The sequence below is a fragment of the Marmota marmota genome, unplaced genomic scaffold (genome assembly GCF_001458135.2).
Source record: "Marmota marmota marmota unplaced genomic scaffold, marMar, whole genome shotgun sequence".
Taxonomy (NCBI): Eukaryota; Metazoa; Chordata; class Mammalia; order Rodentia; family Sciuridae; genus Marmota; species Marmota marmota.
The window spans coordinates 778,084-797,444 of record NW_025999896.1 but is presented as its reverse complement, the minus strand read 5'-3'; the positions used below and the strand labels follow the sequence as shown (position 1 = coordinate 797,444).

The window sequence follows — 19,361 nt, the reverse complement described above, 5'->3', positions numbered from 1 at the left end:
GACATGAAGGTACTTCTTTCCTCTCGACTTAGGACTTTAAGGGAAGGTTATAAATCGTTCTTGCATGTGTTGTTTCTCAAATTCCTGCAACTTAAAATACCCAACATCCTGGGACAGCATGCTCTGAACCCTTCACTAACAGTTCTTTTCATTGTGGTTATTTGAGATGCCGTTTTCCTGAACTAGAACAGGTACTTCCCTGTCTTCAAGAGAAGCTGTAGAGGTTAAATGAGGTAATACATGACAGTGCCTTGGTCAATGCCCCAGAGAACAGATTAAATGCTCCGAGAATATTCACTGAGCTTAGTTTTATATTTGGATTTTGGTTTGGAGAACTGGAGAAACACCTAAGTCTTCTGATGAAATTGGACTGGGGATTAACTTCTGTCACTGGTTAAGACCTAGTTAATCATCCAACTTGATGATTAACACATAAACAAGGCACTTTTATAGTTTATCTAATTGGTAAATGGGTAATCTTATTTCTTTGACAATCTGTTAGCTTCTGTTTTCCACAAGGTAGACTCTCACACACTTCTCTTCCAATTCTGGATGCTACATGGAGCACAGGAAGCATGGTTTCAGAGGTCTTTCTATTGACAGCTGGCTCCGTTCCTCGGCGCTCCATGTAAGACAGAACATCATGGAAGAGTGTGGTAGAGGGAAGCTCACATGATGATCAGAAAGCAGAAAGAGAGGACCCCAGTCTTTTTTTTTAATGTAATTTTTATTTATATATGACAGCAGAATGCATTACAATTCTTATTATATATAGAGAGCACATTTTTTCATATCTCTGGTTGTATACATAGTATATTCACACCAATTCGTCATAAATCTTCATATATATACATATATATATACATACATACACACACACACACACTTTAGATAGTAATTATCATTATATACATTCCACCATCATTAATTATCCCATGCCCTCTCCCTTCCCCTCCAACCTCTCTGCCCTATCTAGAGTTCGTCTATTCCTCTCACGCTCACGCTCCCTATCCCACTATGAATCAGCCTCCTTATAGCTAAGAAAGTATTCGGCATCCCAGTCCTTTTTAATAGGGCTTTGCTAAATTGTTAAGATTGGCCTTGAACTTACAATCCTGTTTTAGCCTCCCGAATCACTGGGATTATAGGTGTATTGCACCTGGTTTAAAGTATTTAGACAATAAAATAGTCTATCCTATGGTAAAAATGAAGAGCTATAAACATCATCATGCATGAATCTCTAAAACTTAATGTTGACTTTTTAATAGAAATGTTAAACAAGGCATGGTAGTGATTGCCTGTAATCCCAGCTAATCAGGAGGATCACAAGTTTGAGGCCAGCCTGGGCAACTTCAAGACACCCTGTCTCAAAATGGCTGGGGGATGTAACTCAGTGGTACATCCCTGGGTTCAATCCCCAACAAGAAAAATAAATGAAATAGGGGCTGGGACTGGGGCTGAGTAGTAGAGCCTGACATGTGTGAATCACTGGGTTCGATTCTTAGCACCATATATAAATAAAAGTCTATCAACAACTAAAAATTATATATATTTAAAAAATGAAATAAAATAATCATGTCACAAAGGACATAACACAATGTGATTTTATTTATATGAAGTTCAAAAACACATAATATTCTTAAGGATGTATATAGTTAGGATTCATTTTCTTGGGGTTGGGGTTGGGGTTGGGGTTGTGGCTCATTAGTAGAATGCTCACCTAGCACGTTCATCCTCAGCACCACAAATAAATAAATAAAATAAAGGTATTCTGTCAAACTACAATATTAAAAAAAAAAGATTCAATTTCTTTTTATTTATTTTTTTTAATACTTATTTTTTAGTTTTTGGTGGACACAACACCTTTGTTTGTATGTGGTGCTGAGGATCGAACCCGGGCCGCACACATGCCAGGCGAGTGCGCCACCACTTGAGCCACATCCCAGCCCCAAAAGATTCAATTTCTTTTATTTATATATGACAGCAGAATGCATTACAATTCTTATTATATAGAGAGAGCACATTTTTGCTGAGGGGGTATACATTGGTATACTTTTTTTTTTTTTTTTTGGTACCAAGGATTGAACCCAGGTGTGCTTTGCCACATTCCCAGCCCTTGTTATAGTTTTTTTGTTTTTTTTTTGGGGGGAGCATGCGGGGGGCGGCATATACTGGGGATTGAACTCAAGAGCACTCAACCATCAAGCCATATCCCTAAGCCTATTTTGTATTTTATTGAGAGATACGGTCTCACTGAGTTGCTTAATATCTCCGCCATTGCTGAGGCTGGCTTTAAACTTGCTATCCTCCTGCCTCAGCTTCCCAGCCACTGGGATTAGAGATATGCACCATGGTGCCCAATTCCTTGTTACATCTTAAAACACACAAAAAATAAAAATCCAGGAAGACCTTTGAAATATTCCAAAATTAAAAATAATTACAAAATAGCTCTGCAATTAATTTGCAGGGGAGTAGAAAGTCTGATATCCATATTAGGTGCTAATGAAAGAAATGAACAACTAAAAATAGTCAATTATCCCCAACCCTTTAACTTCAGTTTTTAAACATATTTCAGTATCCATAATCTTTTCATTGCTGCTGTAAGGCTGAAATGAAAGTGTTTTTTGAGGCCAGGCACTGTGGTGCACACCTGTACTGTAATCCCAGAAACTTGGGAGGCTGAGGCAGGAGGATCGTTGAGTTCAAAGTTAGCCTCAGCAATGGTGAGGTGCTAAGCAACTCAATGAGACCCCGTCTCCAAATAAAATACAAATAGGGATGAGGAATGTGGCTCAGTGGTCAAGTGCCCCCGAGTTCAACCCCCGGTACCCACCAGCCTACCAAAGAAAAAAAAGTTTGACAGATTTTTTACCAACTTTAAAGATGGATTAACTTTTGGATCTAAACTTTACATTTTGATGTCTAAAATTTCAAGACTAATTTGATTTATAGATTCAATCATCAGAATTGTATCTGAAAGTTGGGCACAGTGGTGCATGCCTATAAGCCCCAGCAACTTGGAAGGCTGAGGCAGGAGAATCTCAAGTTCAAGGCCAGCTTGGGAAGCTTAGGGAGACCCTGTCTCAAAATAAAGAAGGCTGAGGGTATGGCTCAGTGGTACAGTGCCCTGGAGTTCAATCTCCTTAACCTCATTTACAAAAAAAGATATAACCCCTTTTTTCAATCTTTGTTCACCTCTTTGTTTGGGGACATTACTAAATATTCCCTTTTTGTATAAAGATACCTCAGAGTGATTAATTGTATATCCGGTGACAGTTTAGCCTCAGGGTATCCATCTTCTGGAGGAAAAATTTTTCATTCTATTGAGTGTTTTCGTTTAATGAATGTTAGATATCTTAAAAATTATTGCATCTACCTTTGAAATTTTTATTTAATAAATTGTTTTCTGCTGATGGAAAAAAAGAAAGTGTATGTTTTCCACTTGTTAGAAGAGACTCAAATGTATAGAAAAAAATAAAGAAGAAAATATGCCCCCTAGTGGTGGGATTAAAGGTGATCATTTTGTAGTTTCTCTATTTTTCTGTTTTTCAAACTTTTCCAGATGGGGCCAAGGCCTGTGAATTCTTGTCTTCCCTGAGCATCAATTAAGCACACAATGTACAGACTTTTGGTCAAAATTAGTAAACTTTATTTAAACTTCAAAAAAATAAAATAACAGACAAAAGGCAGCTTAAACTTTGTTCTTCCCGAGGATCAGATGTACAACTCTGAGCAGGAACTACCCCTACAAAGTTAAAAGACCCTTTAACCCCAAATCCAGTCACAGGCAAGGAAAGACCTTCACTGTGGGGTCAGGCAGTGGGTAGGAGGAACCCCACAGCTAGGTCAGTGGGTTCTGAAACAGCACAAGTGGAGAACAGACAAAAAACCCTATCAGAAACAGGATCCAGAACTTAAAGGGCGTACTTTGTCACAAGGAGTTATGTACAAAGGGAGGTGGGCCAGGGTCACAGCCCAGGAGGGAGACAGAGGACTACACAGCGCCACCAGGGTCGCCCCTGGTCCTAGCCAGCTGCTGCGGCACCCTGCTTACCCTCAATTCTCCTCATCACTGTCATCCGGGCTGATGGCTGGGCTGGTGAGGCTGTAGGTGGGGCTGGTGGGTGAGTAGCCAGGGGAAGTGGGAGAGTAGGTAGAGCCTTTAGGGGAGGTGGGCGAGTAGGTAGGGCTGGTGGGTGAATACTTGGGGGAGGTTGGTGAATAAGTGGGGCTAGTAGGTGAATACTTGGGGGAGGTTGGGGTATAAACTGGAGACGTTGGTGAGTAAGTAGGAGATGTTGGTGAATACTTTGGAGTAGTGGGTGAATAGGTGGGGCTGGTAGGAGAGTACTTGGGAGAAGTGGGTGAATATTTGGGGCTGGTAGGCGAGTACTTAGGAGAGGTTGGGGTATACTCTGGTGAGCTAGGGCTGTAGGAAGGACTGGTTGGGGTATACTTGGGAGATGTAGGGCTATAGCTAGGAGAGCTGGGGCTGTAGCTGGGAGAGCTTGGGGTATAAGTTGGAGACTGTGGTGTGTACCGTGGGCTTGAGGGGGAATAGCTTGGTGAGGTTGGTGAATAGCTGGGTGAAGTTGGGGAGTAGCTTGGAGAGGTAGGGCTGTAGTTAGGGCTAGTTGGTGTGTAGTTGGGACTAGTAGGCGAGTAGCTGGGTGATGTTGGGCTGTAGCTAGGTGACGTTGGGGTATAATTAGGACTGGTTGGAGAGTAGTTTGGACTGGTGGGTGAGTAACTTGGGGAAGTTGGTGAGTAGCTTGGAGATGTAGGCGAGTAGCTGGGAGATGTTGGTGAATAGCTAGGGGAAGTTGGAGAGTAGCTGGGTGAAGTTGGTGAGTAACTGGGAGATGTTGGTGAATAGCTGGGAGACGTTGGTGAGTAGCTGGGAGAGGTTGGGGAGTAGCTGGGTGATGTTGGCGAATAGCTTGGTGATGTTGGTGAATAGCTGGGAGAGGTTGGTGAGTAGCTGGGAGAGGTTGGTGAGTAGCTGGGAGAGGTTGGTGAGTAACTGGGAGAGGTTGGGGAGTAGCTGGGTGACGTGGGGCTATAGTTGGGACTGGTTGGAGAATAGGATGGAGAGGTTGGGGAGTAGGAAGGTGAAGTGGGGGAATATGAGGGACTCTGGGGTGTGTAGCCCCCAGGGGAGCGAGGCTCGTAAGCAGGTGATGTTGGCGAGTAGCTGGGTGACATGGCACCACCTGTGGAAAATAAGGCAACAAGGGAAATATATGATGAAAAGACTTGTCTGTAAGGAAAGCAAGGAGGAAATGAGGTAGCTTGGCAGTAACAACTCACCTGGAGAAGGGATATATGGGCTTGAAGGGCCAGGAGAGCCTGGAGAGCCTGGTGTGGGAGACCAGGCAGGAGAATAACCTGGGCTGAAACCACTGGCATCTGAAGCAGCACTGGGAGAAAAGCCAGCTGCCCCTGGGGTCATCCCACTCCCTGGAAGGGAAAAGAACAAACTGAAACCAGCCAGAGCTGGAGCCCAATCATCCACCTTTCCCCAGAGTTCCCATGACCTCCACTATCTACAAAAATTACCATCCACCATCCCAGATCACCCACTTCTGACCACCTGAGGGCCCTCTTTGTGGGTCAGGTTACTCACCAACACTTGGGGACCAGGCGCCATAGGCTGGGGTTGCACCCTGGTTCCAGGGTGTCATGGCAGGAGAAATTCCTCCCATGGGACTGGGTGCTGAGCCGAAGAACATGCCAGTGGCTGCAAAGAAGCCCAGTGACTCATGAGGAACAGGACCCAGGGACTAATAACCCACCTGGCCAAGTCCTGCCTCACCCCCTTGCAAGCCCAGCAGGGTTGTGTTCAGCTGAGGCCCTCATACTCACGTCCAGCAGCCCCCAAGCCAGGGATGTTGGTGGGGATCTCCATTCCATACTTGCACTTCTCTGCATCAAGTAGGAGATCAAAACAGCCAGTGCCAGCTGGAGCTAGCTGGCCCAGCATAATATTCTCAGACACCCCCTTCATGGGGTCACTCTCCCCATGGGCAGCTGCTTCCATAAGGACATCCACCTAAACAACCAGAAAAGGACAGGCCCCGTCAGACCCCTCCACACACTGTGCCCAGGGTGCTCCCACCACAGTCGTAGCCCAATTGCCTCACAGTAGAAGAACAACACTGATAAAAATATACATTCATGCTCCTATTTTGCAGAGCTCCTTTCTCCGACCCTGCTCAGAGAAAAGTTCTGCCATTACCGTTTCCTCAAAGGAACATTTCATGAGAGGTCCAGTGTCCTGGCGGTTGACTCCATGTCGGGTAATGGCCATCAAGTGGCCACGACAGGTCATGGTATCACACAAGAGCGCCAAATGCCGGTAATTGACATAGGAACCATCAAAGGAGATGACATGGTACAGCTCCCGCTCCAGAGCCTTCCGCACAGCCTCAATGCCCAGCACCTGTCATGGAGATTGAGGGGGAATAATCAAGTCCAGGTTAGCTCTGTTCCTTTTCCTGCTCCTACCACCACCCAGATCCATAGTGAGGGAGTCAGGAATCAGTACATCCTACACTTGAATATGTATTCAGGCAGAAAAAACCTGGAAAAGGAAATCCTGTGAGCAGACAGCACAGAATGACAGCCCTGAAACCTCACTCTGAAATAAGCCCCAGGAAAGACCATGAGGCAGTGGGCTCACCGTGAAGATTTCCACAATGTCATTGGAAGTGGTGCGCACAGGGTCCACATCTTTCTCGCTCAATACCCGCATCAAGCTGACACCATCCGTCTCCAGGATCCACTCCTGCAGGGCCTTGAATTCCCCGTCCTCCGTGATGATGATCTTCTTCTTGTTGTCAGTCTGTGGCAAGTGCATGTACACCTGGAAGAGCAGAATGAACTTGAGTGGACTAAGTAGGACAGGGTGAGGGACAGGTGGGAGGACAACAGTTGAGGAGGAGAAGGCTGACCTTGCTGATCTGCTCGATGCCCTGCAGGGTCATATCTGTCAGCATGTTAGACTCAATGCAGCGCAGGAAGACATCATCATCCATCTTGTCTACCACCTCTTCTTCCTGTAACATGAGTGAGATAAGCATTCCTAGAACCCTTGGGTCTCTTCTCAACTCTCACTCCAAACTACTGCCTCTCAAGACTTGGTCTCAAAAATATTAAAAGAAACCTAAGAGAAGGCAACCACACCCTACTGCCTAATATTCTTTATTTTCACGTAGTCTGTTTAGCACCATGTATGTGCCCTTGAGGACTGTGACCCAAGTAAGTCCCTGTTTTGCTTCTGGTGCTTAACCAAGTGCTTTGCTAGGCTGCTTCTAACTTGGCATGACCCTTTTTAGTGGATGTATACTGTATTCCATGAAGATACATTAACATTTTCTTAGCTATTCTGACAACACATCGGGAGTTGATGAGTTCTTGAATTTTTATTATTAAAACGGTAGACACTTGCATGTACAGAACAATCTCTCAGTAACTATACACAGGAATCAGTCATTGGTCAAACATTTTTATGGATCACATAATATCTGCTGCAATATCATTGTCCTAAGGACACAGCAATTCCTACCATTCAGCCTGTCCTTAACCCTGCCCCCTTGCTCTCTTGGCTCAGGATAGTGGGCTGTAGAAATCTGGGGAAGGAGAATCAAATGACAGAGCTATGAGGATGTGCCCTTTTTCAGTACCATCTGTCTATTTTATCTATTTGGCTGCCATTTCAAATTTCAAAGATTTTCACTGCTACATGTTTGGAAAATCATTGCTAATCATCATTCCCTACTCCTAAATTAGGTGGATGTGGCTAATGTTGCTTGCATCTTAATTTCTTTGGCCACTAACAAGATTTAATGGTTTTCTGTAATAGGTCAATTTCTTCTTAGTTCCTATTTACCTCTTGCATCTTGTTTTCATCACTGTTCATAATACGTATACGAAGGACCAGCTTTTCTGCGTTATCATCATTAAAGATGCAATTCAAGTCATCACCAAAACCTGGCAGAGACAATAAACCATGAGAAAGATCACACTGAACAGGACTTGCTTCCTGGTCACTGTCCATTTCCAGGTTCTTCACTCACAGGGTTTTCTTGTGACCAACCTCTCCTCATAGAACTTTCCTTCTCATAGATTCCCTCTAGAAAGGAGGAGGGGGAATACAGAGGGTCCCTGGAAGGTATAAGGACCAGGGAACAGTGACCTGGAGGTGTCTTGGGAGGGTATAGATGGTATACTGATAGTGAGAGGCATTTTTAGGACCCAAGTGCAGTGAACATCACAGAAGTGGACACCCAGGTGGTACTCCCGAGTTGGTCCTGTCTTCCCAGCCTTACCAGCATTAATCTTTTCAGCAATCTGCTCCATAGTCAGCTTCCGGTCAGTCATGTGCTTCCGGTCCAGCTCCACCCGCAACAGCCAGGGGGAGATTCGGGCCACATCAAAGTCAGGCATTTCATAGTAGACATTCACCCACTCCTGATCCTCTGCCACCACTGTGCTTTGGGGATTGGGGTCATAGTAAATGGCTGTGTTGGCAGTCACTTTCCTCAATGTTGTATGCTCTAGGCGGCACAGAATGTCCTGGATAGAGAAAGGGATTCATGACACAGGCATTGGGGTAACTCGAAATGCCTCTTGAAACCATTCTACCAAGGGTATCCCAAACTCTAGATTCAAGGAAAAATTCACCTCCTTTTCTTCATGCCAAGCCTATTACTCCCTACCTTGGCCCTCTCAGCATCTCGAGCAGACTGGCCCAGCAGGAAGACAGTGAGTGATGGGGTCTTTGGCTTCTTAGAAATGTTGATGAGCTCCTTAAGTCGGGGTACTCCCAGGGTCACATTCTTGGCAGACACACCAGCATAATGAAAAGTATTCAAGGTCATCTGGGTAGCAGGTTCTCCAAGGGACTGTGCAGCCAGAGCTCCCACCATTTCCCCAGGATGGGCCTAAGGAAAGACTAGAGTCAGACAACACCAATTCTCTGTTCTGGTGAATGACTGGAATGTAGTCAAGGCCAAGACTAGCCTTATTCTTAAAGGACATGGGGCAGATGAGTTTGGCAAAAGTAGAGAGAATTTTATTTTTTTATTATTTATTTATTTATTCACTGGTATCAAGGATTGAACTTAGGGGCATTCAACCACTAAGCCACATCCCCAGCCCTATTTTGTATTTTATTTAGAGAAGTTGTTTCATTGAGTTGCTTAGCACCTCACTTTTTTTTTTTTTGGTACTGAGGATTGAACCCAAGGGCACTTTACCATTGAACCACATCCCCTATTTATTTTTTAAATTTTGAGACAGGGCCTGGCTAAGTTGCTTAGGGCCTCACTAAATTGCTATGGCTAGTCTTGATCTTACAATCCTCCTGCCTCAAGCCTCCAAAGTCATTGGGATTACAGGTGTGTGCCACCACAACCAGTCCTCTACATATTCTTTGTACATCAGACTTATCAGACAAATAATTTCAAAGCATTTTCTCCCATCCTGTGATATCTTTTTACTTTCTTGACGGTGCTCTATTAAGTACAGAAGTTTTAAATTTTGATCAAGTTCAAATTTCCTACTTTTTTCTTTGGTTGTTTATGCTTTGTGGTCATAACTAAGAATCCATTATCTAATCCATAGTTTTAAAGATATAACCCATTTACTTTTATTCACATTATACTTTAACTCTTAAATTTATATCTTTGATAAATTTGAGATACTTTTCTTATGTTGTATAAGATAGGGGTATCAAACTTCTTTCTTTTGGGCTGAATTTGTTTTTTCAGGGCCATAGGTTGAACTTGGGGTCTTGCACACACTAGGCAAGTGCTCTACCACTGAGTTATACCCTTAACCCCCAACTTCATTCATTTGTATGTGGAGATCTAGTGGTCCCAGCATAATTTGTTGTAAAGATTATTGTTTTTCCCCCATTTAATTGACTTGGCACTTAAAAAAAAAAAATCAAGTGAACACTAATGTGAAGATTTTAATTCTGAACACTGAATTCTATTCTATTGATCTATAAACACATCCTTATGCCACTAACATACTCTATAGCTCTATTAAGTTTTTGAAATCAGTGAGTGTGAGTTTTCCAACTTTGTTGTTCTATTTTCTTTTCTTTCTTTGCTGAGAATCGAACCCAGTACCTCACACATGCTAGGCAAGTGCTCTACCACTGAGCCACAAACCCAGACCCAACTTTGTTCTTTCTTAAGATTGTTTTGGTGTTTCTGGTTCCCTTGCATTTCCATATGAATTTCACAATCAGCTCATAAATTTCTGCCAAAAACACAGCTGGGACTTTATGATAAAGATTGTATTGTATCTGTGGATCACTTTGGGGAACAGTTCATTTAACAATATGAAGCATTCCTATCCCTGAACATAGGTTGATGTTTTTTCATTTCTTTTTTCAGTGTTGTTTCACAGTATTTCCTAAGGCATTTCTAATTCATTCATTCATTCGTTCTAGAGGTTAAACCCAGAGGTTCTTGTGCGCTAGGTAAATGCTCTACCTTACTAAACTACATCCCTGGCCCTTTTTAATTTTTTGGTACTGAAGAATAAATGCCAGGGGTGCTTTACCCACTAAACTATATCCCCAGTCCTTTTTTACTTTTTGAGACAGGATCTTGCTAAATTAGTGAAGCTAGCCTCAAATTTGTGATCCTCCTGCCTCAGCCTCCCAAGCCTTTTTACTTTTATTTTGAGACAGTCTAAGGTACCATGTTGGTCTTGAACTTGCAATCCTCTTGCCTCAGCCTCCCAGGTAGGTAGACTTACAGGCATGCACCACCACACCCAGATACCTAATTTTTAAGACTGATACCTAATTTATAAGATTCATTTACATCAATCAGATTCAGAGGCATGCATATAATGCTTCCCCTCCTTCCATTATCCTATAAACCCCTTAAATATAGTGAAAGCATGTTCCAGTATCTATAAATCTTTTTTCTACTCATTCCCTCCAATTCCTTATCGCTAAATTAGAATTCTGCACATAGCAAGCATTTTAGGAAAAAAAAAAGAACAAGGCTACTTCATATTCCCAGTCACACCACTTACTTCCTATATGATGACCATCATAAAATATAAAGTTGTTGTCTAAGCCTCAGTTTTGGCTCTGCCACGTGGGACTAGAAATCTCTCCCCTACTAGGATCATTTTAAGATTGTTATGATATAAAGGCATAATGCACCAAACACAGGTCTTGGTACACAGTACTCTTTCAATAAGTAAGAGTGATTATGGACATAAGTAAACTGTTCTTAGAAACTAGAGAAGCCAATAAGCAAAAAGAAAAATGAGGCCAAGGTGAGAAGCCAATACTCACAATGGCCTGATTGAACTTGGATTCAATCTCCCCAAGCAGCCAGTCAAAAGCCTCTCCACTGAGCCGAAACTCCTCAGCCATGCGGCGGGAGCATAGTGTGGATCGCAGGTGGATGTTGAAGAGCAGTGTGGCATTCTCCTGAGCCTGCCGGCTTAGTGGGTCATCCCCATTCACAATCACCAGCTTCTTGCTCAATTCCTTGACTCCTAGGGCCAAAGAAAGGGTGAAGATATCATCAGACCAAGGCCAAGCAGACTCCTATCCCCCAGCCTGGCCTGGAAACCCCTAAGCAGGTACTTACCCTCTACCACTTTGATGGGGTGCAGATCAGAGGGAAGGCGAGGGTTGATGTGAAAGATTTTCTGAGCATTCCAGATCATTCGCAGAAGGTTACAGGGGAGAACAACCTGAGAGAGGAGGGAATAGAGAGAAGATTTCAAGTCAAGGACTGCCATAAAGTGGCAGCACCTCCCTAGCCTAGCACTTCCTAACCACACATACCTTGCTGTCACCAGTCGGGAAGATGACCCTAAGCACCTCCCGATCCTCACGCATCCTTTCAAATTCCCGTTCCAGCTCGTTCTGTATATGTGCATTGCTCAGCACATCCTTTACCAGATCCTCCTGCAGAGTTCGCCGCAGGGCCCTCTCATTGGTATAATCGAAGCGGAACCTGAGGTGAAAAGACGATGGATTCAGGGGACAGGAGAGCTCTGGGTTATGTTATTAGCTCTAAAAGGAACAGTGTGAGGCTCTCAAAAGTGTACAGGAAAAACAAACTGGAAGCAAGATTCCTGGGATAGATCAAGGGTGCCAGGGTTTGAACATGTACCTGCCCCTGTGCCCTTTCCTAACATCACCAGGGAAAAAGTAAGGACAAATTTCAAATCTGCCTCCATTCATCCTCTTCCCCATCAAGTAGCTATTTCAGATGGGTGGAGAAAATGTGCTGAAAAATAAGGCCCACTGCAAAACATTCTTCAGGCCATTTCTCTGAGGGAGTAGAAATCCTACAACTCAGGCCCTAAGATTCAAGAGCATAAACCACCCACTTGCCCGCCTCCTTACTTCTTCTCAAAAGCCTTGTTAGAAGGTTTCAGCGTAGCCAGGTTCTGAAATTCAACACTCTCTCCTGCCAGGCCATCCTCGCCATAGCGCAGCTGCACCACCTGGTTGATGGAGTTCCGCACAGTTGCATCATATTTCACCATCACTGACTCCATGGACTTGATCAGCCGCCGCTGGATATACCCTGAGAAGAGGTAATCAACTGAAGGACCCAAGGCAAGGGGGGATGACAAAGCCAAAGACCCAGTCTAGGGCCTCAGCCCACCAGATTATTAGCTAATACCCTTCATTCTCAAGGTCTACCTTTTTTGTAGTGCTGGGAAGTGAACCTAGGGCCTCGTACATGCTAGGCAAGTTAACCCAAATCACTCCTCAAAGTCTTCTGGCAAAAGTTGTATCTACCATCAAATGGACTGAGTACCCAGTAGATTCCCCTAACAACCATCCCTAAAGTGGTAGGTCAGAAGCAGAGTCCAAGGCTCTACCTCCTACAGTCTGAAAAAAAAAAAAAAAAAAAAATTTTTTTTTTTTTTAAACTGTGTTGGGGTTGGAACCCAGGGCCTCACACATGATAGGCAAGCTTTCTACCACCAAGCCACACCTTCAGCCCTTTATAACTCCTGAGTTTCAGTCTGTTCTTTCCATGAAGGCCAAAATTCCACCAACTGAAATAGAAGCCTTTAGCCTGAGAATCCCAATTCCCTACCCACCACAGTTTCTTAGCAGGCAGTACTTCCTGGAAGTCCCCTGAAGATCTCACCAGTCTCAGCAGTCTTGACAGCTGTGTCGATGAGCCCCTCTCGACCCCCCATGGCATGGAAGAAAAACTCAGTTGGTGTGAGGCCAGCTAGGTAAGAGTTCTCCACAAAGCCACGGCTCTCAGGTCCATAATCATCCTTGATGAAGTGAGGCAAAGTCCGGTGCTTGAACCCAAATGGGATCCGCTTGCCCTCCACGTTCTGCTGCCCCACAACAGCAATAACCTAGGGAACAAAAAAGGTGGGCTGCATCTGACTCCTCTTGCCTTAAGAATATGAGTTCCCAAGCTAGGCACAGTGGCACATGACTGGAATTCCAGTTACTTGGGAGGCTGAGGCAGGAGGATCTGAGTTCAAGAATAGTCTGGGCAACTTAGTGAGACCTTATCTAAAACTAGAAAGTTAAAAAGGGCTGGAAACGTAATTAAGTTCAATCCCCAGTACTGCAAAAACAACTATATTGAGTTCCCAATATTTTCCCTAACTTCCTCTACCTTAAAACATATACCCATCTTCCTTTCTCTTCCATAATTCAGTGTAATGCCCTAACTGGAAATACAAGACTCCTCACCTGTGAGATGTTGATCTTGGAACCTTTAGCTCCTGACACCACCATAGACTTGAAGTTGTTGTATTCAGACAAGGATTTCTGGGCCGAGGAGCCAGTCTTGTCTCGAGCATCATTGAGAATGCGATTCACTTGGTTTTCAAAAGTCTGACGCAATGTGTTCCCTGGAGTGGGCTCCAGCTCATTATTATGAGCCTTCTCAATGACCTGAAAGTAGAGTTCTCAGTGAGACATCAAGCAATACTCTTTTCCCCTTCCTAAAACTCCTTATACCCATATTGTTCTTGCTGATGTCCAATTCAAAGTCCTAGAGAGCCACTTATTCCCTCTGTCCAGCTTTCCCTCTCACCTCTATTACATCTTGTTTGGCCTTCTTAATAGTGTTCTGAATATCCTGATAAGTCTTAGAATCAGCAATAGAGTCTCCAATGCCAATGGTATGACCTGGAGATAAAGAGAAGTATGAGTGACACTGCCTTTTGGACTCCTATGCAATAGGGGAGATACTTGAAGCCTTATAAGAAAAGAAGAACACAAGGAGGAAGGAGAAAGAATAGTTTGAAGTGCAGAAGAACAGACCACTAAACTTACCCTCAATGAGGAGCCAGTTGTTAATGACAGTCTGAATATTGGAGTAGAAGAGACGAGTAATGTCATGACCCATCTCTAGGTAGGAGATGTGGACTAAGGAGCCAGCCGAGGTGCCCAGAGACTTCTTACACAGAATGCCCATGATCAGTTCCCCATTCTCCACTACAACCTGTGGAAAAGCACCCATTAAAGGCCTCAGTTCTGAAAGCACTTCCAAATTCTGTCCCCACATGTCCAAAAGTCAGGCCCACCTTGGTGTCCCCAGGAGAGATATGCTTGTAAGGGCCACTGTCCTCGTCATCAGGATGGGTACTATGAGTACGGATACAATTGATATGGCCAGGTATGATGAGAGAGAAGATCTGTTTGCCTGTCCACAGGGGCCGGGGCTTGAGGATGGCTGGCTGTGGGACCTTCCCATCCCATGTGGATAGGAACATTAGGAGGTTCATTACTTCACCCTATGAGACAAATATCGAGAGAGACATAGTCAGAATGCAGGCCTCATATCTCAGGAATATCAGGGAGGCTTTCCTACCCCAGGAGGAAAGTCATATTTTGGAGGCAACAAGATACCAAGAAAACTGCCTTCCAAATTTTTTTTTTTTTTTTTAAAGAGAAAGAGAGAGAGAGAATTTTTTTTTTTTTTTTGAGAGAGAGAGTATTTATTTATTTAGTTTTCGGCGGACACAACATCTTTGTTTGTATGTGGTGCTGAGAATCGAACCCGGGCCGCATGCATGCCAGGCGAGAGCGCTACCACTCGAGCCACATCCCCAGCCCCGCTTCCAAATTTTTAACTAAAAAAAATCACCATAAAGGGCTGAGGTTGTAGCTCAGTGGCAGAGCGCTTGCCTGATATGTGTGAGGTACTGTTTCCAACTAAAACTAAAATAAATATATTTTAAAAAATGCTATTACAGTTTTTTTTTTTTTTAATTTTTAGTTGTTGAAGTGAGGAAGAACAGACCACTATTTATTTTATTCATTTATTTATATGTGGTACTGAGAATCAAACCCAGGGCCTCGCACATACTAGGTGAGTACTCTACGGCTGAGCCACAATCCCAGCCCAAAAGGACTTATTTTTATGTTTGCCTAAATAATAAATACAATTTCTGACAATAATTTGGATAGTAAAAATAAACAAACAAAATTTAACTAGGGTCTATTTATTTTCCCTTCACCTTTATTACATAGAAAATACGTTTATATAGAATTAAATTTTAAGGAATTAAACAGGGATCTAAAGTTAAATTATTTTGGGCCTATAATCTTTCCTAACTAATCTCCTTCTTTCTTTCCACCTCACCAGAAAAAGCAGTCTCTCATAAATACCAGGGCAAAACAGGCCAAGAAAAAAAAAACAAACAAAAAAACAGCAGTTCTTCCTTCCTGGCCTCCTCCTCACCTCCCCCAGATTCCCCTTCGCCTTCCCAAGCCTGGTTTCCATTTGGACCACACACCCGCTCCAGGAAGACATCTCTCTTAGTGAATTTGCGCACTGCAGTGAGTGTATCCTGCACGATGCCCATGACGGGTCGATTGCTCTGAGGGGTGACAATCATACGAGGCACCATGGCCAGCTCCTGGATCTCTGCCCTGGTCTCCAGAGACTGTGGCAGGTGCAAGTTCATCTCATCCCCATCAAAGTCTGCATTGTACGGAGTCGTTACACTAAAGTGAAAGAGAAGAAGACATCTTCAGAAAAAAAACCTCAAGAAGCAAGCCTACCTCACACCCTCACCCTAGCCTGCTTCTATTCAGTTAGGGAACTGACCTAAGATTCAAGCGAAACGTAGACCAAGGGAGGATGCGAACCCGATGACCCATCATGGACATTTTGTGCAAGGTTGGCTGCCGATTGAAGATAACAATGTCTCCATCACACATATGCCGTTCCACCTAGGGAAGTAGGATACAGAAAAGGGTTCAATGAAGGAGGGGTAGGCTAAGAATGAAATAACAAGGGACCTAGGCTCCTTTGTAAACTAAAAGAAATGATGTTGTGGTGTTATTCACTTGAAAATACCCACTTTGTGTCAGCCCATAAGTCAGACACCAGGTTATTAGGGAAAACAAAATGTAGTGTCCAATCTCAAGGAACTCAGTCTGGGGCGAAAACCAAGAGAAAACGAACATGAAACCCTCTGCATTATTCCCCTGTGGATTTCTTTTTTCTGAATATGCGTCCCTGGGTAATGTAATCCCCACCCTGGATGTCAATGACTAGCAGCTACAAACATGCCTGCAACATTAATAGCCTTTTAAAAAGACTGCCAACAATGAATGAACAGAACTGTCTCAGATGGCCTATTCTAGCCAGCCTACATTCCAGAAAGCCTCCAGTTCATGTAGTTAAGAGAGGCCTAACCTATCACATACCTTATAGCCAGTCTGTAGGTGAAGGTCACTGGGCTTGGGGTGGAAACGCAAGTCAATGCGATCGCCATTGTCTCGGATTATATATTTGGCTCCTGGGTACTGGCTATTTCCCCTGCGTACTAGTTCCTGAAGTCTAGAAAGAAAAAAAGTGCAATAAACAAAATGCTTCCCCCAAAGCCCGGGCAACCACCTTTACCCTGAAGCCTCAAGTAAAATCTAAACTTCTAAACAGCAATTCTTTCCCTCCTTACTCTGAGCTCCCTCCCCCATGTGGGGGTAGCACACCTCCCATTTCTCAAATCCTCACCACTGGGGCCACATTCCCCAAGCCACTCCAGGCAGGGCTTCCAGACTGAGGCACACCTGTCAATGTTGAAGGGTGTGACAATCTCTGCAAAGGTCATATTGGCAGCAATGGAGCGGGGCACACCAACTTGGTCAATGGATAGGTTGGGGTCAGGGGTGATGACAGTGCGGGCTGAGAAGTCCACTCGCTTGCCCATCAAGTTCCCTCGCACCCGGCCTTCCTTGCCCTTCAAGCGCTGCTTCAGGGACTTGAGAGGACGTCCAGACTTCTGCATGGCCTGTGAGAAAACATGAAGAGGTAGCAACCCAGCAATCAGTCTGGATCCTCCTCCAGATCTCTGCTATCCTCCACCCTGCTCCAATCCATAGGGGCCAGGGAATATGCAGACGCACACGGGGCAAGCCAGGCAGCTCATTGTCCACCATGGTGGCTACATGGAACTGAAGGAGCTTCACATCCTCTGCAATGACATGGGCTGCTGCCCCATTCTGTTCATTCCTACGTAGCTGATTGTTGATCTTCACGATGTCAGCCAGTTTGTGAGTCAAATCATCCTGAGGGGGAAGTTAACAACATCAAAGTCCAGCCACCAATGACTAGGCTCTCAGCATGTAAGTGCTAGGCAAACAGCAAAACTCTGCTTCACTGAAAGAGGCAGAGGCAGGCCTACTTGCTCTCATTTTACCAATACAAAAGTCCCTTGATGACCTTTAACCTCATTCAAAGTCATCCTTAAAGATCACACAGCTAGCAAACAGACATTTTCTAACTCAGATGTGTCTATCTGGCCCTGTACACATGCCATACCTACAGGGCTCCTCCCTCTCAGACACCTGGCTATTCACCCAAGAAACACAGTCCTGGAGCCACAGACCTGGTTGCGGGCAGAGCCTTGCATCACTACAGCAGGCCTCACTGAGAGTGGGGGGACAGGCAGCACTGTGACAATCATCCACTCAGGCCTAGCGTAGCGGGGCTCCATGCCCAGCACAAAACACTCCTCGTCCGAGATGCGCTTGAAAATCTCATGCACTCGTTCTGGACTCAGCAGGATCTTCTTCTCCTGAGAATCCTCATTAACATGTTTCCACTCAGCATATAGCTCCAAGCCTGAGCGACGGATCCGGGGTTGATACCGCCCACAGCCACCATGGCCCTTTAGAGAAGAGACAAGGGCCATTAGAACCTGGACGCGGGCTATTTCCACCACACCAGGCCAGCCCTTCCCACTCCTCCATGTCCTTTTAGTTCCTGACTTTTCTGCAGCCTTCTCCTATCTTTCTTCTAGGCCTCTATATAACCTCCTCTGGCCTCTCCTTCCCCATAATCTCTGCCAGCCCCAGTTACCTTCTCTTTGGTCAGATCCTCATCACCCTCAGGCTGCTCCACACCGAACTTGTTGTCCATCTCCTCCCCACCCTCACAGATGTTTTTGCCCTTGCAAAGGTCATAGACATGTGTGAGCCTCTTCTTGGGCTGCCCCTTGGATTTGGCCAGGATGTCCTTGATCTTTGGGTTGTTCTGGAGCAGAAGAGAGCAGGGTCAATTGGAGTTGCCCTTAGCCTCCCATCCAGCAGTTCCCCTCCCAGGCCAGGGGCTGTCCCCAACTCACAGAGTCCACAAGCAGTTTGGAACAAAAGAAGCAGACACAACGCAAAACCTTCATCGTCTTCACCAGGAAGCCCACGTGAAACACAGGCTTGGCCAGTTCGATGTGGCCAAAGTGCCCAGGACATTCTGTCATGTTCCCTGTGTAAACAAGCATGTGACACTTTCCTCCAGCTCCCAGTAACTTCAGAGACTAGGTCTTCAAGTGTCTACCCTAGTCCTGGCTTTTTTTAAGAACCTGAACCTCTCTTTTTCCCTTGGGAATCCCTCACCACTTACCTGCACAGGTTTGACAGCGACCGGTCCTTTCAATCACTCCCTGCCTTGGATCCATTAGTCCCCCAAGCTTAGGGCGGCCTCCCTCAGTCGTCTCTGGGTATTTGATACCACCCTCTGTCACAGACATCCGCTTCTGCAGAAAAGAAAGGCCGGCCAATAACAATTATATGGGATTCCTAGTTTCTAGCCTTCTTGGCTGGAGAGTCCTACACGAAGACCTGAGAATCCCAAACCACTACAAAAGAATTAATCGCATTTAACCTGGGATGAGCAGATGGTGGGGCACACCTCTGGAAATGCCAAAGGTGAATATCATAAGTCAAAAGCTGGTTCTAACACTGCTGGGGGGTTAGGAATAAGGTCATACCTGAGTGTAGTGGACCTCAGTGGACCTCAGACTCTATACAAATCACCCATCTCTAGAATTAGAACCCTAGTCATTTCTGTTTTTTTTTTTTTGGGGGGGGA

At 44.7% G+C, this 19,361-nt stretch overlaps 1 protein-coding gene across 1 annotated transcript in view; it reads right to left on the bottom strand.

The window, feature by feature from the left end:
* Positions 1 to 3,626: 3,626 nt before the first annotated feature.
* Polr2a (RNA polymerase II subunit A) overlaps positions 3,627 to 19,361 on the bottom strand; it is a 25,349-nt gene continuing 9,614 nt past the window's right edge. Inside the window, exons 2-29 of the mRNA XM_015504415.2 lie at positions 18,894 to 19,026; positions 18,619 to 18,755; positions 18,354 to 18,527; positions 17,881 to 18,162; positions 17,399 to 17,560; positions 17,063 to 17,283; positions 16,700 to 16,832; positions 16,095 to 16,219; positions 15,781 to 15,991; positions 14,566 to 14,775; positions 14,315 to 14,483; positions 14,073 to 14,167; positions 13,727 to 13,930; positions 13,158 to 13,380; positions 12,398 to 12,581; positions 11,831 to 12,002; positions 11,631 to 11,736; positions 11,330 to 11,535; positions 8,721 to 8,945; positions 8,331 to 8,577; positions 7,892 to 7,992; positions 6,954 to 7,058; positions 6,683 to 6,865; positions 6,239 to 6,442; positions 5,866 to 6,052; positions 5,627 to 5,740; positions 5,311 to 5,460; positions 3,627 to 5,213 (exon numbers count right to left, since the gene is read on the bottom strand). Of these exons, the coding sequence (XP_015359901.1) occupies positions 4,057 to 5,213; positions 5,311 to 5,460; positions 5,627 to 5,740; positions 5,866 to 6,052; positions 6,239 to 6,442; positions 6,683 to 6,865; positions 6,954 to 7,058; positions 7,892 to 7,992; positions 8,331 to 8,577; positions 8,721 to 8,945; positions 11,330 to 11,535; positions 11,631 to 11,736; positions 11,831 to 12,002; positions 12,398 to 12,581; positions 13,158 to 13,380; positions 13,727 to 13,930; positions 14,073 to 14,167; positions 14,315 to 14,483; positions 14,566 to 14,775; positions 15,781 to 15,991; positions 16,095 to 16,219; positions 16,700 to 16,832; positions 17,063 to 17,283; positions 17,399 to 17,560; positions 17,881 to 18,162; positions 18,354 to 18,527; positions 18,619 to 18,755; positions 18,894 to 19,026 (5,820 nt within the window). The 3' untranslated portion in view covers positions 3,627 to 4,056. The remainder of the gene's footprint in view (positions 5,214 to 5,310; positions 5,461 to 5,626; positions 5,741 to 5,865; positions 6,053 to 6,238; positions 6,443 to 6,682; positions 6,866 to 6,953; positions 7,059 to 7,891; positions 7,993 to 8,330; positions 8,578 to 8,720; positions 8,946 to 11,329; positions 11,536 to 11,630; positions 11,737 to 11,830; positions 12,003 to 12,397; positions 12,582 to 13,157; positions 13,381 to 13,726; positions 13,931 to 14,072; positions 14,168 to 14,314; positions 14,484 to 14,565; positions 14,776 to 15,780; positions 15,992 to 16,094; positions 16,220 to 16,699; positions 16,833 to 17,062; positions 17,284 to 17,398; positions 17,561 to 17,880; positions 18,163 to 18,353; positions 18,528 to 18,618; positions 18,756 to 18,893; positions 19,027 to 19,361) is intronic.